The 27,066-nt window shown below is 51.3% G+C and overlaps 1 protein-coding gene, 1 long non-coding RNA gene and 1 other non-coding gene across 5 annotated transcripts; 1 reads left to right on the top strand and 2 right to left on the bottom strand.

Annotated features, from left to right (window-relative positions):
* Positions 1–2,637: 2,637 nt before the first annotated feature.
* On the bottom strand, positions 2,638–2,711 carry TRNAI-AAU (transfer RNA isoleucine (anticodon AAU)). The gene has a single exon. It is a non-coding gene; the product is annotated as a tRNA-Ile (tRNA).
* A 3,367-nt stretch (positions 2,712–6,078) lies between these two features.
* On the top strand, positions 6,079–26,551 carry ZNF335 (zinc finger protein 335). 3 transcript variants are annotated; one of them, XM_063105891.1, is made up of 28 exons: positions 6,079–6,308; positions 6,978–7,228; positions 8,551–8,791; positions 9,632–9,709; positions 9,968–10,273; positions 10,371–10,502; positions 11,411–11,557; positions 13,017–13,269; positions 13,360–13,537; positions 14,523–14,635; positions 15,552–15,570; positions 15,708–15,824; positions 15,914–15,990; positions 16,070–16,230; positions 17,380–17,612; positions 18,726–18,819; positions 18,951–19,045; positions 21,797–22,056; positions 23,119–23,230; positions 23,317–23,682; positions 24,596–24,738; positions 24,819–24,973; positions 25,121–25,224; positions 25,314–25,391; positions 25,604–25,687; positions 25,770–25,835; positions 25,919–25,988; positions 26,084–26,551. In XM_063105891.1, the coding sequence occupies exons 2-28, from the start codon at positions 7,028–7,030 to the stop codon at positions 26,206–26,208; spliced, it is 4,008 nt and encodes a 1,335-aa protein (XP_062961961.1). In that variant the 5' UTR covers positions 6,079–6,308; positions 6,978–7,027; the 3' UTR covers positions 26,209–26,551. The 3 variants fall into 3 exon arrangements, with proteins under 3 accessions (XP_062961961.1, XP_062961954.1, XP_062961950.1); XM_063105884.1 differs by having other exon boundaries at positions 10,374–10,502; positions 26,081–26,550; XM_063105880.1 differs by having other exon boundaries at positions 26,081–26,550.
* Positions 12,643–16,762, bottom strand: LOC134384365 (uncharacterized). Its single transcript, XR_010024238.1, has 3 exons — positions 16,594–16,762; positions 14,709–14,868; positions 12,643–13,561 (listed from the first exon to the last, which is right to left on the bottom strand). It is a non-coding gene; the product is annotated as an uncharacterized LOC134384365 (long non-coding RNA).
* Positions 26,552–27,066: the final 515 nt, after the last annotated feature.

The following is a 27,066-nucleotide window of genomic DNA, read 5'->3' as shown; positions in this document are numbered from 1 at the left end:
CTGTCTCCCTGCACTGTCTCATGTAATACCATGACAACACAGGAGGGGTAGTGATCTTGTGTGACAAGTGAGGACACTGAACTGAGATGGTTGAGTGACTTGCTCAAGGTCATAGAGTAAGAAAGTAGGGAGCTTTTTCTGTTGGAGGCAGGGCCCAAGGACATTCTGTTCAGAGCCAGCACCTCCTCAACACCCTGCTGCAGCCCTTCCCCGTCTCTTGTCTTCATGATCACAGCTCGTCTTCCCAGGCATTCAAATTTAGCACCATTTGCTTCTGGGCCAACCTCAGTATAGCTGTCAAAGTCATGGTCTCAAGCTGTCACTCAGCCTCAGTCCGGCCTTGGCATCGGCTCTTGGGGCTTCCTGTATGGTGTGCGGTTCAGCTTCCAATCTCCTGCCCTCTGGGAGGCAGCTGGTACAGTGGACAGAACAGGGGCTGGAGCCAGACAGTCCAGAGTTCAAATCAAGCTGGGCTCCTTCATTTCTACACGACCTTGGATGAATTTCCTTACCTCACAGATCTCCCATTTCATCACCTCTAAAATGGGGGTAATGATTTGTGCTTTGCAGGCTGCTGTGAGGAGGAAATGCAATAGTATGTATAACATCTGGCACATAATAGGTACTCAATCAATGTTAGATCCTTTTGCTAGTCCTTTGCTCCAAACCCTTGTCTCCTGCTGTGCATGCCCCCTCCCCACAGGCCCAGAAGTTCCCACTTTCACTTCCAAGACGGTCCCTTGGCCTGTACAAGACATCTCAGTGCCAGAGTTGGGCTGGTGTTGTAGGCTGTATGTCCTCTGTGGTGCCAGGGGCAGAAGGGAAGGTCACAAAGCACTGAACTCATAGGCAGAATAACATTATCATAAGTAACTCAGTTACTGTTCAATGACCCAACAAATATTGATTGAGCACCTACTATGTGCCAATGACCATGCATGGTAATTCAGCTGCAGTGGTAAACAAGAAAGACAGGCTCCCTGTACGACATATCTCATTGAGAGCTTACCTGGTCAGTGTTCAGCCACTGGGCTGGGCACCACACGTAATGATACTGGGCACATTTACTGAGCACTTGCACAGTTTTCCATACGCTGTTTCATTTAATCCTCATGAATACCGTATGAAGTATTAATGTCATCTCTAATTTATAAGGAAGGAAACAAAGGCATAGAGAGTTAAGTCAAATAAAGAAAGAAAAAAGGAAAAAAAAAAAAAAAGAAGAAGAATAGAGAGTTAAGTTACTCACAGTAGAGCTGGGGGTTGACTGCCGACAGTCTGATTCCAGAGCCTACAAGCTTAACTGCATGGCTACACATTCTCCCTTTTACTCCTCAGTGTTCCCTGTGAGTACTAATGTTTTCCCATTTTACAGATCAGGAAACTGAGACTCGCAGGGAAGGAAGTCTGCCCAAGGTCACATAGCATTTAAATATAGGTGCTGGATCTTTGGTTTGGAGTTCTTACTCTAGAGTTCTCCGCTCCATGTTATCCTACTAAGAGCCAACCTATTCAACAACAATTTTCTACCCAGCAGAAAAACAAATCAGACTCAGGTATGACGTTGGGAGGCTCAGTGCACTGAGGAAGCTCATTACACGGTGGTATATGTTATGACAGAGGCATGTACAGCGTAACAGGGTAACTCACCATAGAGAGATAGCAACTCGTACTGGGAAGGAGTCCCAGAAGGCTTCCTGGAAAAGGTGATGAGGAACCTAGAAAAATCACATGTTTTGGATCCCTGTACTGGCCAGCTGCCAAATAAATAAGTAAATAAGTAAATAAATAATAAAAATCATAGAATAATATGACCCATTGGCTTAACGTTTAAAAATACAAGAATAAACAAACAAAGATCACACAGACTTCAATTTGGGGAGAGGCATTGCCTGACAAACATACATGATGTGGCTCCTTTCTAGGTAAGGGATCATTTGGCTGTTTCATTTTTGTTTATCTCAAATCTATCCTCTGCCCTTCTCCTGCTCTGCTGTGTATGGCAGAGGCTGATCCCTGCAAACCACATTTCCTGGGCTTCCTTGCCAACTGGCTTCTGGCTAGATTTGGCCAAAGGGAAGCCCTGGTGAGAGATTAGGCAGGAAGAGGAAAGAAGAAGCCAGATATTTCTCCCCATCTCTCTCAGCCTTGGGAAGGGTAGGGTGGGGGGTGCTTCAGCAGCTGCAGTGACTACTCCATGGTTTCAGCTCCTGCTAAACAGGCCTGCTGTGATTCCAGCTTCTCTTCAGGTGGCCCCAGTTCCTGGTCTCTAGTTATACCATCTCCTGCCTTTATACCTCCAGCCCTAGGAGAGGTAGTGGCTTCCTGAAATTGCTAATCTCAATTTTGCCTCAACTTCCCCTGGTTGTTATTTCTGCCCATCAAACAACTTTGTAGCTAATTTCCCATATTAAATTCCCTCTTCTTTTTTTTTTTTTGAAAGATGACTGGGAAGGGGATCTTAACCCTTGACTTAGTGTTGTCAGCACCACACTCTCTGAAGTGAGCAAACCGGCCATGCCTATATGGGATCCGAACACACGGCCTTGGTGTTATCAGCACCGCACTCTCCCAAATGAGCCACAGGCCGGCCCCATTTTTTTTTTTTTTTTTTTTTTTTTGTCTTTTTTTGATGGCTGGCCAGTACAGGGATCAAACCCTTGACTTTGGTGTTATTAGCACCATGCTCTAACCAACTGAGCTAACCAGCCAGCCCCCTAAATTCCCTCTTTTGAATCATCTGGCTAGACCCCTGATATTCTGTGTCTCTATTTCCTTGTCTATTAAATGAGAGTTCATTCATTCATTCATATAACAAATAAGTATCTAGCATCTACCTGTGTCTGCAAAACTGTGATAAATGTTGGGGATACCATAGGAAACAAGACAGATTAAAGGAGACGAAAAGCCAAGCCCTGCCTACCCCTCATGTCTTTGTAATAATCAGATGACATGTTTGCATACATGTCACCTGATGCCTGATATAGAATCACCATCCTATATAAACAAGCAAACACTATTTGGACTTCAGCCTATTTTCTGAATCCAAGTGTTCTGGTCCTAGGGCCTTTCCCCACGACCTTACCCCCCTCCAATCCTGAAATAGAAAGATTTAGGACAAATAAAAGGAAGCCTTAATTTACACCATGGGGAGTCAACTTAAGGGACTCATTATTCCAAGTGGTGGTACAGTTTTAAGCTATAAATAGGTTTTTAAAATCAGGTTTAGCCAAACACATAGATGGCAGTGGCATGGAGAGAGCCGGTAGAGATGAGCCCAGAGCACCCACCTGCTGACTGCCTTTTCACAGCTCTGCTGCCCTCCTGGGGCATTTAGTACAACAGAAGGAGCACTAGACTGGGAGTCAGGAAACCAGGGATTGAATCCCAACTCTGCTGACCATCAAGTGCATGATCTTGGACAAGGCGCTTCACTGCTCTTGAGCTTCAGTTTCTTTACCTGTCACATGGGAATACTGAGAGTTATCTAGTAGTTGTCATTAGTTTAAAAATGTGTATAAACCACCTAATGCTGCACCTGGTACTTAGTAAGTGCTCAATAAACATTCGTTAATATGATTACTCTCTACTGCAGGAGGTCTGACCTGGACTTGCACACCTTTCTATTAGATCAGGAAACTTGCTGTGTGATACCGAGCAAGTCATTTCCTCTCTCTGGGCTTCAGTTTCTTCACCTATAAAATGAGAAAATAGTAACCACCCTGTCTGACCCAGGAAAAGATAAAGTGTCATCTAAGAACCAGGTGTTATTATTACTACATGAGAAATGGTACAGCAATCTGAAAGTGTGGAGTCTGGAGCCACATTGCTTAGTTTTTAATTCCAGCTCCACGCCTTACTTAGGGAGATTCCTTTACTATTCTGGGCCTCAGTTTCTTTATATGTAAAATGGAGATAATAATGACAAATACCTCTTAGGGCGGTTATGAGGATTAAATAAACTAATGTAGATAAAGCTCTTAGAACAGTGACTGACAGAATATTTTAAGTGTTATGATTACTAAGCATACTTCACAAAGTCCCTATGAGGGTACTTTAGAAAGTTCATGGAAAAATAAAATTACAAGATAATACATTGGTTAGAGCACAGCCTTGTGCATCCCCATACTACCCCCCACCCCCCACACACACACACGGTAAAAGATAATACAAATCTTTCCATGAACTTTTTGAAGTACACACTTAAATTGCTTGGGGCTTTGGAATAGATAGACCTGGGTCCATATCCCAGCTCTACCTTCTTGGCTGTGTGACCTTGGATAGGTCACTCCCCCCTCTGAGCCTCAGCTTCCTCCTCTCTACAATGGAAGATAACCCCAGCTTCCTTAAGATACCATGATGCAGCAAAACGCAGACAGTACCGGACACATTCCCTCCTCCTTCCCTCTTGGCTCCTCTCCTCTTAATGGTCCTCTTTAATGTCCTTCTAACCCAGAGCCCCTTCACTGCTTCCAGAAGTCTTCTCAACAAAGCTGAGGCCAGAAATACAAACTGCATGCTCTGGTGGGGAAAGCCCTAGATTAGCAGTCAGAAAATCAGGATTTGCTTACTTGTCTTCGTAATGGAAGGATTCTGATGTGTTGTTGCCAAGGAGCCATGAGTTTTCCCTCTCTTGGCCTTGAGCTCTTCTCCTGTTTCATGATATTCTGCAATCTTGTGATGTTGTGGCAAAGGCAAAGGTTAGGTTTGAGTCTTGGTCTGAAGATGGGAAGGGTGGGCCGGCCCGTGGCTCGCTCGGGAGAGTGCGGTGCTGATAGCACCAAGGCCCCGGGTTCGGATCCCATATACGGATGGCCGGTTCGCTCACTGGCTGAGCGTGGTGCTGCCAACACCAAGTCAAGGGTTAGGATCCCCTTACCGGTCATCTTTTAAAAAAAAAAAAAAAAAAAAAAGAAGATGGGAAGGGTTGCTGTGGGGCTACTCATGAGTACCCTGACCTTCTTGGAGGAGGTGACTGGGGCAGAGGCAGGATGCATCCTACTGGCACGGGGTAGGTGTGGGGGGTACCTCTGTAGAGCTGAGGAATCTGGTCCACGTTGGAAAACTGCCTGGGGAGTGCAAAACCAACCTGCCATCACACCAGCGCTAACCCAGGTCTCCAGGACGGCTCTAGGGGCCTGCTTGGTTCTGCTGGATGGTAGGGAATGGGGAACGCGGGGCCTAATACAGCCACAGGCCTCCTGCTTTATTTTCCCTGCAAAGGAGGAAACCTAGAGAAGGAAAATTTTACCTAGGAAGGCATCAGGTAAACCCACTCATACTCAGATGAAAGCACCCTTTGTCCTTTTTAATAAGTTTTCTCTGCAGGAGTTTTTGAGACTTCCCCCAGATTCGTATTTTTCAATTGAGGAAAATAGCTTGTGCGACACAGAGACTTAGGGACAAAACCAGGGTGGCTTACTCCCTCTCTAGTGCTCTTCTACTGCAAAATGCTAAAAAGGTTTAAACAGAAGGAGGCATTTCAGGCATCCAGGAGGAGAGGCAAACCTTTTCTGAAGGATTGCGAATCTTCAAATACACCTACGCCACCTACATTGAGCAAAGGACAGCTGTGGGAGGAGGTCTTAACCTCCAGCTCTACTCAGTTAAATCATATGTATACAAAGCTCACTAAGGGCTAGGCATTAACTCCTCTCCATTTCCCCAACCCACCATCAGGACTTGCCTCCCGAGTCCCCTCACTTGACGTGATTTTTAGACCAGCCCGTCCAGTCTCCGGGCCTCAGTTTCCCCGTCTGCACAACAAGGATTGCACGCTCCCCTCCCGTCAGGACACATCAAGCCTAATCAGACAGGATCCGATTAGGCTCAAGGAGAGCGTTAAGAGATCGGTTAAAAAGCCAGGTAAAGTGACTGATTAGTTTACTCCTCTCTGGCATACTCAGAGACTCCGGTGGCCGCACATCTTTCTCAGCAGTTCCAGGAGGGGCGTGGCTAAACAACCAGGAGCCACGCCCAACCCTGCGGCCCGGGGAAGGGACCTGCAGTGACGTCATATAACCAACTGGTATGTAACCCTCCGCCGAGAGAGAAAGTAGTCCACATGCCACAGTGAACCCCGACACCCATGCTAGGGGATATATAAAATCATACAGTCTCTCCGGACGTGATTATGATTTTCAGGCCTCGGGGCGACCTGCCGAACACTGGAAACATTTTTCCCTGGGCCTGAGGAGGAAGTAGTTCCGGCCTACGGTAGGCCGATGGGTTCCTCCGCACCGGGGGAAAGAGGATGGCGACCTCGTCGATGCCGGAGTCGGAGGAGAACGCGGCTACAGAAGCTTCAGGTGAGTGTTGGGTAGAGTCTGGCCGCTCCACTTCCCCCTGCCTTGGAGTGGGGCCACCCTGAGGGGATACCCGACGGCGAGGTCCCGGGCCGGCGGGGCTGTCCGAACAGGGCCCCGGGGTCCCAGGCCCTTTAGTCGCTCTCGCACTTGCCTGAGCGGAAAGCCGGAGCCGGCACAAGATGGCGTCGGGCCTGGAGCTCAGGCAGCGCCGGGGACAGCCCCAAGTCGCCAGGCCCCGAGACCGTCGCTATCAGCCCCCTCCGCAGGGGAACCAAGGGCGGGGGGGAGCGAACCACTGACCCAGGGGCCCTGCGGGCTGTACCACTGACCCTGCACCCTGGGGGAATAAGGGGGGACCACTAGGGCTGAACCACTGAGCCCATACCGGGCCCACAGAGTGAACCACTCTACGGAAATCATGGAGGCAAGGAAAGGGTCAAGATTACCGGCCATTGACCACTCTCCCGGGGAAGGGCTTAGCTTGGGAGGCAGGGCTTCTCCGTCCTGTTTCCCGCAGTTCCCCTCTCAATACGCGAGAAGGCCCCACCCCGTCGGAGACTCAGTCTTTGCGTCTGCGAAATGGGCTCAAGGGTGTTGCTGGGTGGGCCCTGGTTGCTGGGGCCGGGAGGGTGGCCCACTTGTTCCAGCCCCGGTCACCTCTTCTTGCAGAGTGAAGGCCCCAGACGCTGCACCTCCCTGTCAGGCGGTCCCCCAAGCCGATGGAGGAGAACGAGGTGGAGAGCAGTAGCGACGCGGCCCATCGGCCTGGCCGGCCCGAGGAGCCCTCCGAGAGTGGCCTGGGTGTGGGCACCTCGGAAGCCGTGTCCGCAGACAGCAGCGACGCCGCGGCCGTCCCGGGGCCGGCGGAGGCTGACGACTCTGGCGTGGGGCAAAGCTCGGATCACAGCAGCCGCTCTCCGGTACGGACCGGGCTGGCTGGCGTGGGTGAAGGCAGGGACCTGACAGCCAAGGGGAAACAGCCAGCAAGGCTTGTTTGTAGTCAATACTTGTTTCTAGTTTACTGTGAGCCGGGCACCATGCCCAGCACCTAACATGGGTTTTCTCATTTAAACGTGTATAAGGCATAGACCACTTTTGTCCACGTCTTACAGAAAAGGAAACTGAGGCACAGAGTGCATATTGAGAACCCAGAGCCAGGATTCTAATGGGCTGTGATTTTACCCACTACACTACCTGTTGTCCTCACGCTTTGAGAGTCTTGGTCCAAGTCTTGGCTCTGCCTCTAATTCACTGGGAGACCTCTTTGAGCCTCAGCCTTTCCATCTGTAAAGTAGAGCAGGAATACCTGCTTCCAAGGTACTTGGTCATGAGATCCTATTAGGTATTCTCTTGGAACACTTTGGAAATCAACTCTTCCTAGTGCTGCCACTTCCTAGCTCAGTGATCTTGAGCAAACTACCCAACTTCTAGCTCTCAGTTTCCTCATCAGTAATAAATATTCCTGCCTCGTAGCGTTTCTGTGAAGATTAAGTGAATTAATTAAGCAATTAAGACAGTACTCAGCACATAGTAAGCACTCAATAAGTTTTGGCTATTATTATCTGCAAGATCATGATCATATTCAAGACATCACTTGATAGAAGTACACAACAATGGCCCTCACTTTGGGGTTCAGGAGTTTCATTAACTCCACAGAGATAGGCCTACCAGAGTGTGCTGGACCCTGGGGATACAACAGAGGACAAGACAGGTGTAGTCCCAGCCCTTGTGGAGGGTACAGTCTGGTGAGGGGGATGTTGGGATGCAGAGTGAACAGTCGTGTGGAGGGATGCAGGCGGCTAAAGCACTGAGGACGAAGTGGTCCTAACTTGGCCTTGGGGTCAGAGTCGGCTCCCTAGAAGAGGTACCATCTAAATGCTGATGAGAAGACTGGGTGGTAGTTAGCCATGGGGTGATGCTGGGAAGTTTCAGGCAGAGGGAACAATTTATGCAAAAGCCCAATGAAAATAGCTGCACCTGGATGTGGTGTGGAGAGTGTGGGGGTTCCTTCCCCTTTTCTGGGGTAACCCCTAACCAGATCCAGGGACGCTGGGACTTTTTCTTGGGGGATTCTGTGACTAGATGGCTTCTCCCACTGCTCCCCAATGGGGCTGAAGGTATGAGTGGCCCCACTCACCATGTCCTTGGGTTGGAGAGCTCTCTCTAACAAGTGGGAGCTTGCAGGCTGCCCTGCCCCATCCCTGGCTCCTAAACTTTCTCCCTCCCTGTTTCCTGCCCTCAGGAGGAGGTATCTGAGAGCAGCTCGAGCACAGACCCCCTGCCTCATGGCTATCTCCCTGATTCATCTTCTGTGTCTCGTGGGCCAGTGGCCGGGGTGACAGGTGGCCCCCCAGCACTGGTGCACTCCAGCGCACTCCCAGACCCCAATATGCTGGTGTCTGACTGCACGGCTTCCTCCTCAGACCTGGGCTCAGCCATTGACAAGATCATCGAATCCACCATTGGGCCCGATCTTATCCAGAGTGAGTCAGACAGAGGGCAGCAAGGCCCTCCCCCACAGGGGTTTCCCTGCAGAGTCCAGCAGCCAGCTGTTCACACCCCAGCTGTGTGAACTGGGCAAATGACCTCACCACGTCAAATGTGTAAAGTGGGAACAATAACCCCTGTCTCATGGTGGTAAATGACATGAGGATTTAATGAGATAGTGCAGTAAAGTTCTTAGCATAGTGCTTAGCATTTGACAAGCACTCAATAAATAGTAGAAACAGTTATTGCTTACTTTGTGCCAGAGACTGTTCTAAACTTTCCATAGAGCAGCTCATTTAATCCTCCTAGTAACCCCAAAAGGTAGATGCTGTTATCCTCACAGTCCAGATGAGAAATCTGAGGCACAGAGAACATAAAATAACTTATCCCACTGTCACCAGCAAGCAGTGGATGGCATTGGGCCATGAGCTCAGACAGTCTGACTTCAGAGTTTGTAAGTACACACTTTACCTGCTATTGTTAATGACATTTATAGAGGCCATAGCACCTCAGAAAGCCCTGGGATAGTCTGGGAAGCCAACCCTAATAGAATGATGCAGGAGCTGGGCCTTGGCCTTGAGGAAGTTTGGAGGGGAAGGAGGAGGACTTTCCAGGTTTAGTGGTCAATGGCCAAGCAGCTGGGGTAGTCATGGCGTACCATGTAACTGTAGGTCTGCTGCTGAGCCGGCATGTCACTCACACCAGACTTACCAATAGCCCTGCCAGGGGAGGCAACTGAGGCCAGAGGGGCGATGCAGCTGGTTTGCAGTTGCATGGATGGGCCAGAAGGGGTGTGGGCCTATAGCTGGGAACTCCCTCCCCGCATCTCTGCCCAGGCTGCATCACTGTGACCAGTGCTGAGGATGGCGGGGCCGAGACCACACGGTACCTGATCCTGCAGGGTCCAGATGATGGTAAGACCCTAGACACCAGACCCAGGGCGCCCTACAGAGGGTGGGGGAGTACAAAAGGACACGTTCTGCCTCCTACTCCGTGTGTGGTCTTGGCAGGTTATCCACTGCTGTGGGCCTCAGTTTTCCTACTGACAAGGTGGCCTCTGGTAGGGCATTTGTTTCTGAGATCCCTGAGCCTGTGTGGGAGGGGCAGCTGTAGCTCATGGCCAGTCCTGCCCTCCGCTTAACCTCCCCTCCAACCCACTCACTCACTCCCAGGTGCCCCCATGACATCGGCCATGTCCAGTTCCACCCTGACCCACAGCCTGGCAGCCATTGAGGCCCTGGCCGACGGCCCAACATCCACATCCACGTGCCTGGAACCACATGAGGAGGCACAGAGTGGGCCCAGCTCCCCCGTGCAGCCACCCCCATCCACTGGCTCTGAGGAGCCGGACCTGCAGAGCTTGGAGGCCATGATGGAGGTTGTAGTGGTGCAGCAGTTCAAGTGCAAGATGTGTCAGTACCGGAGCAGCACCAAGGCTACACTGCTGCGCCACATGAGGGAGCGGCACTTCCGCCCAGGTGCGCCAATAGCAGCCTGAACTGCAAGTGTTGGGGTGGGGTACTGGGAGCCAGACGTGGCAAGCTTGTCTTACCCTCCCTCCCCCCACCTCCCCAGTAGCAGCAGCAGCTTGTAAGAAGGGACGGCTACGGAAGTGGGGCAGCTCAACCAAGACCCAGGAGGAAGAGGGGCCAGAGGAGGAGGAGGATGACGACATCGTAGATGCTGGTGCCATTGATGACTTGGAGGGTAGGCCGCCATGGTTCCTAGGCCTGCCATCCCCACCCCCATCTACAGATACTCACTGAGTTCCTGCCAGCCCACATGGAGGGCCAGGAAAGAGGAATTGGCATGCACCCACAGTGCCTCCAGTATAAGACAGAGGTGGCTGTGCTAAGACTGGGAACTCTGTGTGCAGTTGTGCAGGCTGCACACTGAAAGAGAACCCAAGAGGTCCGTTCATATTGGTACAACAGAAATATAGTGCAAGCAAAAGTACATGTGTATTTTTTATTTTTTTGGAAACCATGTTTAAAAAAAAGGTGAAATTAAGTTTAATCATATATTTCAGTTACCTAATATATCTAAAATATTATTTCAATATGTAATCATAAAAATTATTAATGAGGTTTTTTTTCTTTTTTGATAGTAAGTTTTTGAAATTCACTGTGTATTTTACACTAAATTATATCTCATTTTGGGCTGAGTATATTTCAGCTGCTCAGTAGGCACATATGGCTAGTGGCTGCTGTTTTGGATGGTGCAGTCATAGAGTTTGTATACCTGTCTTTTTTTTTTTTTTAATTCTTTTTGGTGGCTGGCTGAACCCTTGACCTTGTGTTTGTTACAGTTGTTTTCTAACAATGGCTGTAAAGTGTCTTGAGGAAGGGGTGCCTTCTTCTAATTCACATAAAGGTGCCATACGAGCTAGTGGCAGGTGCCAGGAAAGGTACAGAGAAAGGACTGCAGGAACTCAGAGGAGGGATGCTCACAGTCAGCAGAGAGGGGCACAAGAAGGGCTTTCTGGAGGCGGTGTCACTGTGGGCTTGAAGGAGTAGGAGGGAGGGAAAGTGAGCCTCTTCCCAGAGGAGCTAGGCAGGGGTCAAGGCTGAAAAGCAGGTCCAGCCACTGTCCACCTTTCTTTACTGTCCTCACAGAGGACAGCGACTATAATCCAGCTGAAGATGAGCCCCGGGGCCGGCAGCTACGACTCCAGCATCCCACCCCCAGTACCCCAAGACCCCGAAGGAGACCTGGCCGGCCCCGGAAGCTGCCTCGCCTGGAGACTTCAGACATCCCAGATGGTGAGACTTAGTCATGGGAGGGGCCATGTGGGTGGGTCAAGGGCACTCTCTGTGTTTTGTGGAGCTTTGGGGGCTGGGTGTGCTGTTCAGAGCAGTGATCTCAAACCAGGGTGACCTGCAGGCCTCCTTGTAAAGGGGAAAGCCCTCCTAGACCCAAGCTCAAGAAATGCTAACTCAGGAAGCTATATCTCAGCTTTGTGAAAAGTGCCTTTCAATAGTAAATTGTCACAACAAAAGAGAAGTTGGGGTCTTTATAACTGAACTAATAAGATAAATTTTAAATATTACTGAAAAGAGAACAGAGGAGGGACAAATCTAAGGCCTGAGGATCTCTGGCTTGAAGCATCACAAGCTGGGGACAGGAAATACCCAGTAGTTGGTGCCAACTCTGCCACCTACACTCTTTGTGACCTGGAGCACATTGCTTTGCCTCCTGAATCTCCTGTTCCCTTATTTATGAGTGGAAATGACAGCAGCACTTGCCTTTTGGGATTGCTTTAAGGGTTAAATATACACAAAAAAGTGCATGGTAGGTGTTTGTGTACGTGCAGTTTGGAAGACTCATTCATTAGTCTCTTTTTCAAAATAACTTTTCTTAGGTGTATATATATATATGGAAAAGCACACATGTGCTACACATGCCAATGAGTTGTCACAAGGTGAAAGCACGCCTGTATAACCTAGCACCCCGATCAAGAAACAGGATGTTATCAGCATTGTCTGTATCATTTTTAATTTTTAAAGTATTATATATAAATACTGTTGATTTTTTTTTTAAAGAGATAACACATTCAGATTCTTCAGACTTAAAAGGTTTTCAAGCATGTCCCTCCCTTCCACCCTGCAGCCCCGCACCTCCGTAGGGAATACTAACGTTAAAGCACTGCTGTTGGGTCCGGCCTGTGGCTCACTCAGGAGAGTGTGGTGCTAATAACACCAAGGCCATGGGTTCAGATCCCATATAGGGATGGCTGGTTAGCTCACTGGGTGAGCGTGGTGCTGACAACACCAAGTCAAGGGTTAAGATCCCCTTACCGGTCATCTTTAAAAAAAAAAAAAAAAAAAAAAAAAAAAGCACTGCTGTTGCTTCAGACTTTAGAATGTTCCTGTAAGTTTACCAAAGCAGCGATTATTGCCTCCATTTGACAGATGGGGCAAATGAGACTCAGGGAGGAGAGTAGCATGGCCTGAGGATGCACAGCAAGTTAGTGACAAAGCCAGGTCTAGAACCCAGGTCCCCAATCTCTCACTGTTGCTCCAGATAGTGTCCAGGTTGAGTAATACTGTGCTTACAGCACATCAGCTGTAGGAGGGGTGTGGTATCTACATTGCCCTCTGGGCATGGGCTGTCTGCAGCTGTCCTTGTGTGGGGGGCGGCGGGAGGGTATTTTGGCTGGCCTCTGGCCCATCTATCCTGGTGTGTCTGTGGCTGATTTGTGGCCTGGTATGTCCATGGCAGGTGTGGAAGGAGACCCTTTTGTGAGTTCCCAGAGTGGACAGAGCCCTCCAGAGCCACAGGATCCTGAGGCTCCCACCTCCTCAGGCCCAGGATGCCTGGTGGCCCTGGGCAAAACTGGCAGGGCCCCTGTGGAACCTGGCGTGAGCCAGTCAGACACAGAGAACACAGCGCCCTCCTACCAGGACGAGCCGGACACCCCGCCCCGCCGCCGTGGTCGACCTTCCAGGCGCTTCCTAGGCAAGAAATACCGCAAGTACGTGCCGCAGAGGTGAGGTGGGCAAGGCAGCAGACTGGACTCTTGGGGCCCCCAACCCAGCCAGACCTCCACACACCCTCCTGGCAGGTACTATTACAAGTCACCCAAACCGCTGCTGAGGCCCTTCCTGTGCCGCATCTGTGGCTCTCGCTTTCTGTCCCACGAGGACCTGCGCTTCCACGTCAACTCCCATGAGGCCGGTGACCCCCAGCTCTTCAAGTGCCTGCAGTGCAGCTATCGCTCCCGCCGCTGGTCCTCGCTCAAGGTGGGCATCCAGGAAGGCGTGGGGCTGGGCGGAGGATGAAGAAGGCAAGCAAGGGCCGGCTGGTGGCGCTGACAGGGAGTGGAATCACCCCTCTCCTGTGCCTTTGTAGGGCATATATCTGGCCCCCAACCCACTGAAGAGGCTTAGTGCTTCAGCCCCTGCTGGAAGGCCTCCATGCGGGGGTTTGCAGGTTGTGCAGTGCATGGTGGAATCAATCACATTTTCAAGGGTGCTATTCAGGGTATATACATCATGGATTTGCTTGTTCACCACCACAGACTGGCAGATGGCAGTAAAACTCTGGTTCCATCAAATTTAGTGTGTTAGAAAGTTTGCCAGTAGATGGCAATAATGTATCTCAAGAAAGGGGCTTCTTTCTCTCCTTAGCCCAAAGGTGCCTGTGCAGGCCTGCAGCAGCCTTACACCTGTCTTTTATCCAATACCTGCATAATTTCATCCTTGAGCGGCCCAATGGGGCCGTAGGTGTTAATAGTTCTATTTTACTGACCCAGGATACTGTGGCTTGGCCTGGCCATTGTAGTGAGTGTGGCAGGGGATACTTCGAGCATGGGCATTCAGAGCCCCTGGGCTTTCTGCACGTGGTGCTTCTTCCTACACAGACAGGGACCTGTGACCTGGAAGTTGTTTTCTGGGCTCTGCAGAGGACATGCGGTAAGAAGGGTATAGGTTGGAACCACACTGCCTGTTCAGCTCCAAGCTTTGCCATCTGCAAGGTTCCTTCTCCCTGAGCCTCAGTTTCCTTCTCTGTCAAATTTTGAGCCAGCACAGGGCCTGGCACAGAGTGGGTATTCTCGATGGGAAGAGTACCCAGCATTCAGAGGCCTCAACCCTTGCAGCAAGGACTGCTGTCCACACTTCCATGTTAAGAGCCTGATCACACAGCAACCCTAAGGCTGTGGGCATGGGTGAGGTGGGGGTGGGAGGGAGGCCAAGCCCCAGCCCACTGTCCTTCTGCCTCTCCCAGGAGCACATGTTCAACCATGTGGGCAGCAAGCCCTACAAGTGTGATGAGTGCAGCTACACCAGTGTCTACCGGAAGGATGTCATCCGGCATGCGGCTGTGCACAGCCGAGACCGGTCAGTGGGTGTGGGGGGGCAGGGGGGTGGGGTAGGAAAGTGGAGGCCCAGGAAAACCATGGTCCTCACTTACCGAGCACCTCCTCTGCACCAGCCTCATTCGCTGCATATCCCAGACATGATCAGAAAGGCAAGGTAATTCATCCCAGATCATTTGGCTCAGAGCAGGACAGTAGCAGTGCCTTGAGGTCCCCAGTTCAATCTTTTCCCTGCTGCAAGTTTTCTTTTCTCATCTGTAAAATGGAGACAGTTGTTGAGGGGAGTGAAGGAATTGTGTGCCTAAAGGGGCTCAGCAAATAATCCAGAGATTTTCTGGACTCTGGGTCCACAGTCATCTATCATGGTGCTGAGAGCAAACTTAGGACAAAAAGAAACAAACTCCTTAGGGGCCTAGTGATTGCTTACTGAATTATAATTAGATCTGCAGCTTCAGGAAGGAGTTAGCTTCATGAGGGGGTGGGCAGAGATTGGATACAGAGATACACGAGGATGGTGACTCCATCCTTGTTTGTGGAAAAGTCAACCTTCCAACGTGCTTATAGGTTTTCTTAAAGGAAAAGAAAAAGGAGTTATGTGGCCAAATAAGATTAGGGTCACCAGGTTGAATAACACCTGTTCAACAGCTCTCTTTCTTGCTGGACTTCTTAGAGCCTTTATTATGCAAATGTATTTTGTGATTGAGCGAGAGAAAGAACACACCATTTCCTAGATATAGTTGGTGCAGAGTGTGTTATTTACAGCATTCCTCTTGGCATTTTACCCACTGAGCTCCAGTTGGGGGAATGCTGTTCTAAGAGAAAGGAGCTTAGGTGGGGAGTGGGGAGGCTCAGGGCTGAGACTGGATCTGATCAAGGTGAGAAAGTCTGGGGTGAGATTGGGGAAGCGATGGTCTGACTCCTAGGCCTTTCTCCTCCAGGAAGAAGAGGCCAGATCCGGTGAGTCTGGGGTCCTGCCTGGGAAGGGAGCCTGCCTGGGGGCTGCTTGTGGGGGTGGGGGTGGTGGGCAGGAAGTGAGATCTCACCCTCCCTCCTCCCCTTCTCTCTCCATCTTGCTCCTTTTTGTACCTTCCCAGACCCCAAAGCTAAGCTCTTTCCCCTGCCCCGTGTGTGGCCGTGTGTACCCCATGCAGAAGAGACTCACACAGCACATGAAGACGCATAGCACTGAGAAGCCCCACATGTGTGACAAGGTGGGTTGGGGCCAAGAGCCAGGCTGGGGTTGGGGGCGAGGGTCTTCCCTGAGTGATCTCTCCCTCTAACTCCACCTTACCCCTCACAGTGTGGAAAGTCCTTTAAGAAGCGTTACACCTTCAAAATGCACCTGCTTACGCACATCCAGGCTGTTGCCAACCGCAGGTACATCCCCTAGGAGGCCCGGGGGATGGGAGTAGCCCCCAGCCCATCTCTGAGCTTTCGTCCATGTAATTGCCTGCAGGTTCAAGTGTGAGTTCTGTGAGTTTGTTTGTGAGGACAAGAAGGCACTGCTGAATCACCAGCTGTCCCACGTCAGCGACAAGCCCTTCAAATGCAGCTTTTGTCCCTACCGCACCTTCCGAGAGGACTTTCTGCTCTCCCACGTGGCTGTCAAGCACACAGGTCAGGCTAGGCATCCCCCAGTCCCACCCCCCACCAGCCCCGAACTCCCTGTATTCCCGATTGAAGGCTTGGCTCTCATCCTCTTCCTTCACTGGGAACAGCCAAAGTCCTTCATATAAAAAGGGAGGTTCCTGTGGGTGTGGCCAGTCACTTGCCTTCTCTGAACCATCCTTAGTTGTGAAATAGGTAAGTCAGAAGGGTTGTTAGGAAAGTGAGTTCCTTTTGTTCCTGAGTGCTGTGTGTGTTGGGCGCCAGGGCTAGAGACAGGTGTCACCTGGGCCCTGCCCTGGTGTATTAGTCCGTTTCTGTTGCGTATAACAAAATATCTGGGTGCTTTATTAGAGAACAAAATTTATTGCTTACAGTTTTGGAGGCTGGGAAGTCCAAAGTTCAGGGAGCACATCTGGTGAGGGTCTTCTTGATGGTGGCTTTACAGTACTGCAGAGGTCTCACATGGCAGAAAATGGCGGAGCAAAGAGAGGGATTCTCTGTGGGTTCTCCTTTTAAAGCCCTCTGGGCCACACCCCTGACCAGCATTATTAATCCATTCACTGCAGCATGTTCCTACAGTGTAATCACCTCTTCAAGGCTCCACCTTCCAATTTCCATTAATAGGACTTCCCAGCCTCAACAGTTACAGTGGGGGGCAAGTTTCCAATACCTGGAACTTTGGGGTACACAATTTAAGCTTCAGCGAGTTTGGGGGGGGCCATTCGTTCCACAGCACCTGGGCAGATGGAGCAGCAGAAGGAGCAGTACATGCTTGGCCCACAGAGGTTACAACAAAAGGTGGCTTTTGGTCCTCCTTGGTGCCCAGCCCTATGGTAGGCACACTAGGGGAGATTAGGGAAATGTAACAAGGGGTTCCCTTAGCCAGATTCCTACCTGGAGGCGGATGATCACAAGGGGAATGTGTGGTCATATGACCTTGAAAATGTGCTCTGACAGGAAGGCTGTGAGTGCAGAGGGCAGCCCTGATTCATTCTGTCCTGGCCAACCAGACTGAACAGTGGCATGTGTTTGTCTAAGCATAGGAATGAGTCACTGGGAGCAAGTCAGTTGGAGAGGTCTTTGGGGTCAGGGAAGGCTTCCTGGCAGGGGCGGATTAGAGGGTGGGTGGGTGCAAGCATCCCCAACATGTGCCTACAGGGGCCAAGCCCTTTGCCTGTGAGTACTGCCACTTCAGCACACGGCACAAGAAGAACCTCCGCCTACACGTTCGGTGCCGACACGCAAGCAACTTTGAGGAATGGGGACGGCGCCATCCTGAGGAGCCCCCCTCTCGCCGCCGCCCCTTCTTTTCTCTGCAGCAGATTGAAGAGCTGAAGCAGCAGCACAGTGCAGCCCCTGGACCACCCCCCAGCTCCCCAGAACCTCCTGAGGCAAGCTCAAGCTGAGCACAGAAGGAAGCACGGAAAGGGCTTGGGGGCAGGGCCGGGATGACAGTGGGATGCCGCCTCCCCACCCCAGCATCCTCATTTGTGCATTGGGATGCAAAATGACCCCTGCCTTTCTAGATTGTGGTAAAGACCAGCTGAGTCACAGATATGCCAGCCTTTAGCTTAGAGTAGGAATGACTCTCCAGTGCTAGTAGTAGAGAATGGGAATACCAGTAGCTTAATTGGGATAATAGTTTGTTATTCTCTCGTATAAAAGAATTCTGGGGGCCGGCTGGTTAGTTCAGTTGGTTAGGGTGTGGTGCTGGTAACACCAAGGTCCAGGGTTCAATCCCTGTACTGGCCAGCTGCCAAAGAAAAGGATTTTAAAGATCAGCAGTCCAGGGATAGCGTGGCTGTTCCATGGTCATCAGGGACCAAGTTCTCTCAGTATTTTTGCCCAGCCATTCTAGGCACATGACTTCCGTCTTTATAGTTGCCTCATGGTCCAATATAGCTGCAGGAACACCAGTCTTCTCAGGCACATCCTAGACAGGAAGCAGGAGGAAGGGATTGGGGAAAGGTGAAAGGATGCCTGCCATCTATCTGTCTGTTTCCCTCATAAACTTTAACAGAAGTTCCTGGCTTAGCCATATGGCTACACTTTACGTAGCTGCAAGGGAGGCTGAGAAATGGAGTCTTACAGATGGGTACATTGCCCCCCTGATGAAAATCAGAGTTCTATTAGCAAGAAGGAAGGGGAGGATGGATTCAGGGTAGGTAGCTAGCAGTCTGCCACGTGGGCTCACACGGTAGCTCCAGGAAGATGGACCACACAGTGTGCTGGTAGAACATGGGCTCTCACAGGAGTCACATTGTCCTGAGTTCAAGTTCTAGCCCTGCTACTTACTGGCAGTAGGGTATCAGGCCAGCTCCTTCACCTCTCGGAGCCTGAGTCTAGTTCATCTGTAGAACTGAGCTGATGAATACCTGAAAAGTGGTTGTGAAGATAAAACAAGCCAATAGATGTAAAATGCCTGACACATCGGAGGTGCTTGGTAAATGGCATTTGAATCTGGGCCATTACCTCTCAGGCTTGGCTATATTCCCACCCCACAGATCCCCCCAGAAGCAGCACCTTTCCAGTCACCTGAGACGCCCCCGCTGCTCTGTTCTGACACCCTGGGTGGCGCCACCATCATCTACCAAGAAGGTGAGCTTGGAGGGAGGGTGGGTGCTTCTGGAGTGGGGCAGGGGTCATGCTGGTGGGGGCTGGAATATGGGGTGGGTGGCGTTGGTGCCGGTCTTCCAGCCCTTTCTCAGGCTCAGGTCTCACCCACGCAGGAGCTGAGGAGTCAGCTGCGATGGCCACACAGACAGCTTTGGATCTGCTGTTGAACATGAGCTCCCAGCGGGAGCTGGGGGGTGCAGCCCTGCAGGTGAGCTGCCTAGGGGCCTCTTCCCCTACCCTCCCCTGCCCAGCTGCCTTAGGTGCCCAGCTCTACACTAAACACTTGGAATAGAGGAAAGCAACGAATCGGACCTGCCCCACTCTTGTGGAGCTCCTAGTTAATGAGGGAGACATATCCACTGAAACCCAGTGGGAAAACAGAGGGGGACCAGCTGTGCCAGGGAGGCCCCAGCAGGATCTCCCACTCCATTCTCCAGAGTCTCCAGCAGCCTCTGCCATTCTGAGCAATACGTGCTGCTCCCGTGGTTTTGAGGGCCCTGTTCTTACTTGTTTTTTCTCCTAGCTCTGTGGCCACCCTGTGCCTGTGGGTGCTCCCCCAGGGGTCTGAATTGGCTTTCCATCTAGCTGAGTGATACTTCCTTCAGCCTGAAGTCTCCTAAGGCTTTATCCAGCTTGGGCCTCTCTCTTGAGTTCCAGTGGCTGTGACATATGCACCTCAAGCCCAACACATCCTCCCCCAGGTTCATCATCTTTACTCCTCCCCTCCTCCACCCAACTGCCCAAGGTCACCTTCACCCCTCCCTCCTCCAGCCCCTGTACAGCCAGCCCTTCTCCAAGGCAGAGGGAAGTTTGTTAGCACCTCCCAGGTCCCAGCCTCTTGAAAAAATGGAGAGTGTGTGTTTGAGATTATAAATTCCAAGAACTTGGAGCAATAACATACTGCCGGGGGTCAGGGGACAGAAAACTCCACGGAGGAGGGAGGCTGGCATTGGACCTGGAAATCTTCATAGAATTCAGTTCATGGTGTTTGGAGGTGTATAGAAGTTTTACGTTTTTAGGTAGTTAAATATATCAGCCTTTATAGTTTTAGCCTTTGGTATCATCCGTCGAAAGGACTTCCCTAGCCTTTACCCCAAGATTATGTAAACATTCATTTGTGTTTTTTTCCTTAGGGTTTCACATTTTACACTTGTCTTTTTTTTTTTTTTTTTTTTGGTGGCTGGCTGGTATGGGGAACCCAACCCTTGACCTTGGTGTTACAGCACCACGCTCTAACCAACCAAGCTAACTGGCCAGCCGTACACTTAAATCTTTACTCCACCTGGAATTTATTTTGGGTGTATGCGAACAGGTAGGGTTTTAATTTTTCATTGTTTTAAAAAATTTTTAAGGGTAGTCAAGTGAAGCAGTGGGAGTGGAAAAGGGACAAAGAAACTTTTTTTTTCCCGAGAGATGGTCAGTGCAGTGTACCGAATAATCCTGTCTTCCTTGGTGGTTGGAAATGTCCTTTTTATGATTCCCACATGTACAGGAATCTGTAGACTTTTCAGTTCTATTCTATTGATCTGTCTGCTATTCTCTTGCCAGTCTCATGTTTGTTTTTTCCTGATTACAAAAGCATGTGCTTATAAAAAACCAAAATGAACATTAAGTAATGTTCAGTATAGAAGGTGGTGAAAGTCCTTAACATTTCTCCTCTCCCCTTAAATAACCAGTTCATGGGTTAAGAATTTCTTGAGGGTTTTGTCCACACACACACTAACACCTAGACCTTTGTTTTCAAGCTTCTTACTCATTGACAACATTCCTTTTATTCACTCAGCAGTGTGTGATCTACTCATTCTCATAACATCTTCAGATCATGTCTCTGTATCATTCCATCATATAGCATTGTATAGATGTGCTAAAGCTTATTTAGCCAGTCCTTTATTGGTGGGGTTTCCAGTTTTTTGTTAATTCAGTGTTTCCATGTACGTATATTTTCAAAGCTCATAAACATTTTTTTAGTTAAAAGAAAAAAAGTCTAGAAGTAGAACTGGAGGATCAGAGGGTACAAAGTCTTGTAAAAATATATGCCAGTTTGTATGACCACCACTACGGTATGTTCCCTACATTCTTGTCAGTACTGGGTATTGTCTGTCTTTATAAATCTCTACCAACCTGATAGAGTTTGTGATCTTAATTAATTAATTTATTTTTGGTGGCTGGCTGATAGAGGAATCCAATTTCTTGATCTCGTGTTATAACACTGCACTCTAACCAGCTGAGCTAACTGGTCTTAAATTTATAATTGTATGATTATAATTGAGGCTGAACTTCTTTCTGTATTTTTAGAGACCATTCTATTCCTTCTCTGAATTACCTGTTTGTGTCCTGTCTCTATCTTCCTATTATGTTGTTAGTCATTCTGTTATTGCATCATCAGAGCTCTTTGTACATCTTTTTTTCGGTTTTGGCAGCTTGCCCGCAAAGGGATCTGAAACCATGACCTTGGTATTATAAGGCTGCACTCTAACCAACTATGCTCACTGGCCAACTCCAAAATCCTGGGATACCTCAGGGGTATCCTTTTTTTCTTTTTCTTTTTGGTGTCTGGCTGGTATGGGGATCTGAACCCATGACCTTGGTGTCATCAGCACCACGCTCTCCTAAGCAAGCTAATTGGCCCATCCCTGCAAGGGAAGTCCAAGGGAACAAGGTGGACAAGGAAGTCCACCTTTTATCTCTGATATGAGTTAAGTACGGCCCCCATTTCTTTGTTTCCCCTGGGGGGCAAAATCACTCTGCCCTGTTTTTGTTAGTCTGTTTCCAGTTGCTGAGTGGGATTTGGAAAACCAGAGTGTATTTTATGAAGAACTTGGGTTGTGCAAATGAGCAGCGGCATGCTGGGCGTGGCTGGAGTGTAGGTGAGCTTTGAGGCACTGAGATAGATACAGGTCTCAAACACCAGCACCTTTGTCAAGTACCCCGCCCATCATGCCCACTGGTGCCATTGCAGGTGGCCATGGTGAAGTCAGAGGACGTGGAAGCAGAGTTGGCATCCTCTGGTGGTCAGCCCTCCCCCGAAGGTGCCACTTCACAGGTGGTAACCCTCCATGTGGCAGAGCCCGGGACCAATGTGGCAGCTGAGAGCCAGCTAGGCAATCCTGACCTACAGCAGATCACCCTGGCACCCAGTCCCTTTGGTGGGGCTGGCTATAGCGTCATCACGGCACCTCCTATGGAGGAGGGGACATCAGCTCCTGGCACACCTTACAGGTGAGACTGCCACTTGCAGGGCTCCTTTCAGCCTTTTCATTTTTCTCTTTTGGTGGCTGGCTGGTACAGGGATCTGAACTTGTGTGTTATAAGGCTGCACTACAACTGGCTGAGCTAACCAGCCAGCCGCCCTTTCAGCCCTGTATAAATGTGGTGGAGCAGTCATATTTGGCCCCTCCCCATCCAAGCCCAGTTGGCAGGAGACAGAAATCCTGACATATAATAAAGCGATTGGGTGATGGGGGAGATCATAATTCTCAGGAGGTCAGGAGGTACCATTTTTTGGTACCTTACATTTTCTGGGCACTTGATGCTCATGAGCTCCCCTAAACCATTCCTGTGAGATCCATGTTTCCATCACTTTATAAATGAGTAAACAGCGCAGGGAAGTTAAGTAACTGGCCTAAAGCTGGACATGCAGTAGGTGAGGATTTGAACCCTGGTCACTTTGGTTCCCAAGCCCTTGTGCTCTTTGTCTTGGATGATCCCAGGTGTTTCCCATTTCCAACATTTGTAGCAGGCTTGGGCTCCTTTGCTAGCATTTGAGGCCTGGCACCTGCACTTAGTTTCCCTACAGTGAGCAAGTTTGGGACAGAAATGTTTTTAGGTTCACTGAATTCTTAGGCTGTCTGAGGGAGCCTTGAATCCAAGTGCCAAATTGTTGAGCTGGGATGGAAGTCAGGGCCCTAGGTCCATGTCTTGTCCAGCACCTGGGAAGACCAGTCCCAGCATCTGCCTTCTGCTTGTGGCTACAGGTCCTTGTTAGCCTCACCTCCGCAACTAGGCTGTAGAGACCAGGCTTGTGGGGCAGATCCACCCTGTTTGCCACCTGTTGTCCTGGCCCTATCCTCCTGCCTTACTTGGCCAGGACCCCTGGGAGATGGCAGAGGCTCAGATGGCACAGGCAAAGCCAGGGTTCAACCCAGGGTCCTTCTGACTCGAGTCCATCTGTGGTGGCAGTCACCCCTCAGTTGATGCCTGTTTTTTGGGGAAAGGAGCTCCTGTGGTCCTTCATCCTCTCCTGGAACCCAGCCTTATCCCTCCTCTTCTCTGTTACCACAGCGAGGAGCCCCCAGGTGAGGCAGCCCAGACTGTGGTTGTGAGTGACACCCTAAAAGAAGCTGCTACTCACTACATCATGGCTGCTGATGGGACCCAGCTGCACCACATTGAGGTGAGGCTTAGGATAACCAACCCCTCCCTCACCCCCAACTTCTCCCTTCCCTCCTCAGCACCTCATGCTCCCTGGTCTCTCCACAGCTGACTGCAGATGGCTCCATCTCCTTCCCAAGTCCGGATGCTCTGGCCTCTGGAGCCAAGTGGCCTCTGCTGCAGTGTGGGGGGCTGCCCAGAGATGGCCCTGAGCCTCCATCTCCAGCCAGGACCCACCAGGTGGGAGACCCCCAGAGTTCTGCCTCCCCACCTCCTGTAGCCAGCAAAGCCCTGGGCCTGGCAGTGCCCCCCTCACCACCATCAGCAGCATCAAAGAAGTTTTCCTGCAAGATCTGTGCAGAGGCCTTTCCTGGCCGAGCTGAGATGGAGAGTCACAAACGGGCCCATGCTGGGCCTAGTGCCTTCAAATGCCCTGACTGCCCCTTCAGTGCCCGCCAGTGGCCTGAGGTCCGGGTAGGTGCTGCCACCCCGCCTCCCCCAACCCCTGCCTCTGCTGTCATTCATTTGTATAACAAACCTTTATTGAGCACCCCCTCAAGCCAGATCCTCTGCTCCCCTCTAGGGTCAGAGGTGACATATCAAGGTCCTGGCTCTTAGGGAGCTCAGTTTGGTGGGGAGGCAAACCAGACATAGCATGACTAGTGGCAGATAGTGGCCCCAGTGTGAACCAAGTGTGCCCACAGAGCACAGACACTCAAGAACAAGTCATTTGAACTTGGGAGTGCTGGGGAAGACATCACTAGGAGAGATGGTTGAGCTGGGCCCGTGGGAGCAAAGGTACAGAGGTGTGATGGCAGGAGGCGTGGTTTAGGAAACTCTAGAGTTGTCTAGAGTACTGAGGGCACAGAGTGTCAAGGCAGGTGGGAGTCAGTGTGGAGAAGGCAAGTGAGGCACGTTCTGGGCCAGTTCATAGTCCATCTCAGGGCCTCCCTCCGTTTGCCTGAGGATTTCGTTTTCAGACCCAATCGTGCCCTGCATCTTCACAGAGCTTGGTGGGGGGAGCATGCCTAGAGCCCCACCCTCCACACGGGGAGACTGAGGCACAGTTAGGCAGGACTAAGCCCTAGAATATCAGGGCTGGATGGGATAGGTCCCCTCACCAATACCTGTAAGTTACTTATGGGTAAACTGAGTCTATGAGCCAGAACAGGACTTTCCAACTGACCTAACAATGGAGGCTGTGGATGTTTATGCTCTCAGGACACAGCACCGCCAGATCTTGATCTGCTTCGTGCTTTTCACCCAGCTCCTAGTTAGTGCACAAGGTTTTGGTTTTCCTGGGTCTACTTCACCTGGTTCCCTGACCAGCTGTCTGTGGGCAGTTTCTTGTCCTGACCAGGGCTGAGCTCAACTACCCCTTCTGCAGGCCCACATGGCGCAGCACTCAAGCCTGCGGCCCCACCAGTGCAACCAGTGCAGCTTCGCCTCCAAGAACAAGAAGGACCTGCGGCGACACATGCTGACCCACACCAAAGAGAAGCCTTTCGCGTGCCATCTCTGCGGGCAACGGTGAGGCCAGGTACTGGTGGGTGGGGGCTGCAAGGCAGACTCCATGGAGCTGTCCCTGAACCTTCTTCCTTCTCCCTCAGTTTTAACCGTAACGGACACCTCAAGTTCCACATCCAGCGGCTGCACAGTCCTGATGGAAGGAAGTCAGGGACCTCTACAGCCCGGTCTACAGCCCGGACCCCCACCCAGACCATCATCCTGAACAGCGATGACGAGACATTGGCCACACTACATAGTGAGCTGCCCCTGGGGCCACAGGGTGGGCACCAGGGTGCATCCAGAGACTTGAGCCACGGCGCCAGAGGGCACCTCTGGGCCGGGGTTAGGGCTGGGACCTTTCAGTTTTCTCTGGAGCCCGTGGGTGAGCATCCTCTCTTCCCAGCTGCACTCCAGTCCAGTCACGGGGTCCTGGGCCCAGAGCGACTACAGCAGGCACTGAGCCAGGAACACATTATTGTGGCCCAGGAACAGACAGTGACCAATCAGGTAAGAGCCAGGGCTGGGGACCTTGCTGGTAGGTAACAGGCAGGGGTGGGGACAGAGAGCTGAGGCTAGAACTGTCTTGGCCCTGGCAGGAAGAAGCCACCTACATCCAAGAGATCACCACAGCAGATGGCCAAACAGTACAGCACCTGGTGACCTCTGACAACCAGGTAAGCTGCTCCTGATCCCCTCAGCCACGATCTCTTGCCCTCTCTCCCTGTCAAGGTCTCACCCTGAAGACAGAAATACTTCCCAAACCACCTCTCCAAGGGGCCATGTTTGTAACTGCCATTGTTGGGGGTGGCTGTCCCTCTACTCTGCCTTCTTAGCTGAGTTCCTGGTGAGTGGGTCCCCAGCTCCCCTCCTCCCCACTCTTCTTCAGGTACAGTACATCATCTCCCAAGACGGTGTCCAGCACCTGCTCCCCCAGGAATACGTTGTGGTCCCCGAAGGCCATCACATCCAGGTAGGCCAGGCCTGGGGTGGAGATGGGACATGGGGGAGAGCTACACAACCCATTCCCAGGGTCATGGATTGTCTCTCTCCAGGTACAGGAGGGTCAGATCACGCACATCCAGTATGAACAAGGGGCCCCGTTCCTCCAGGAGTCCCAGGTAGGGTCCTCGGGGAACCAGGTAGAGCTGGGGCATGGGCAGGGCTCCTCTAGAGCCATGTCTTACTGGCTCTTCCCCTCCAGATCCAGTATGTGCCTCAGCAGCTGGTCACACAGGCTCAACTTGAGGCTGCAGCACACTCGGCTGTCACAGGTATGGGGCCGGACCCTGAAGACCATGGGGGCCAGGGCCCAGGCCTAGCTCCCTGGGCCTCAAACTCACTATGCTTTCCCTTCCTCTGGCAGCAGTAGCTGATGCTGCCATGGCCCAAGCCCAGGGCCTGTTTGGCACAGAGGAGGCAGTGCCTGAACACATCCAACAGCTGCAGCACCAGGGCATCGAGTACGACGTCATCACCGTGGGCGATGACTGAGCCTCGAGGGCCCAACGCAGATCATGGATATTGGGGCCAGCCGTCCTAGGGGTGAGGGCCCCACCGGGACTCACGTCCCTGTTTCATTTAAGGGTATCCAGATACTGGGCAGCCAGCACCTGTCACTCCAAGGGAACCAGACCTGTGTTGTTTGGGTTGGGGGGCAGCCATGGGCCCCAGCCTGCAGGCAGGCTTTGGGAAAGAAATTTATTTTTGTTTGGATGGACACACTGGCCCTTCAGTCTCAATAAAGGGACCAGAGTCCAGCCCTGGCCAGCTTGCTTTGTGCACTTGTTGCTGCAGCCTGAACCAGGCAAGGACCTGGGAAGAAGGGAAGAGGAACCTGTTGGCTGCCCCCACAGGTGGGGTGTGAAGCAGAGATTGCCTGGCTCCACGGCACAGCTTTCCCTGCCCTGTAATGGACAGTGGTCCAACAGCAGGGCAGACCCTTGGTGCAGAGGCCTGATGACAGGAAATGGCTGAGCTGGTGAGAGCCCCACTGAGCACCTTCAGACCCTGCTTCCTCTCCTAGACCCCAGGGGAGTATCTGCTCCATGCCTGGAGGTCTGCAGAGGGCCTGTGGTGGCTCTGAAGCTGTTCTTCCTCCTGAGCCTTGACTATAAAACACTCCCAGCTGCCCATTCACGATGGTTGCTCCAGGGCAAGCAAGTCTGGCTTTCAGCCTGGCCACAGACTACCAGAATCTTTGCAGGCCCAGTTGTGGGAATCTGGAGCCAGATTATGCCCAGCCCTGGACTCTTCAGACCTGCTGAGCACAGGCAGAGATCACCAGGTTCCCTGGGATGGGGTGTGAAGGCCTGGGGGTCATGAGGTGAGCCTGGATGTAGAGGGGTGTGG

This window comes from Cynocephalus volans, chromosome 1 (assembly GCF_027409185.1).
Source record: "Cynocephalus volans isolate mCynVol1 chromosome 1, mCynVol1.pri, whole genome shotgun sequence".
Lineage (NCBI taxonomy): Eukaryota > Metazoa > Chordata > Mammalia > Dermoptera > Cynocephalidae > Cynocephalus > Cynocephalus volans.
The sequence above is the reverse complement of the archived record's forward strand: the minus strand, read 5'-3'. Positions and strand labels throughout refer to the sequence as shown.

Coding starts and splice junctions, on each gene's coding strand:
- ZNF335 (XM_063105880.1), top strand. CDS start 7,028: ATGGAGGAGAACGAGGTGGAGAGCAGTAGCGACGCGGCCCATCGGCCT. Junction 9,710..9,967: donor CCTGCAGGGTCCAGATGATG/GTAAGACCCTAG, acceptor ACTCACTCCCAG/GTGCCCCCATGACATCGGCC. Junction 24,739..24,818: donor TGCCATCTCTGCGGGCAACG/GTGAGGCCAGGT, acceptor CTTCTCCCTCAG/TTTTAACCGTAACGGACACC.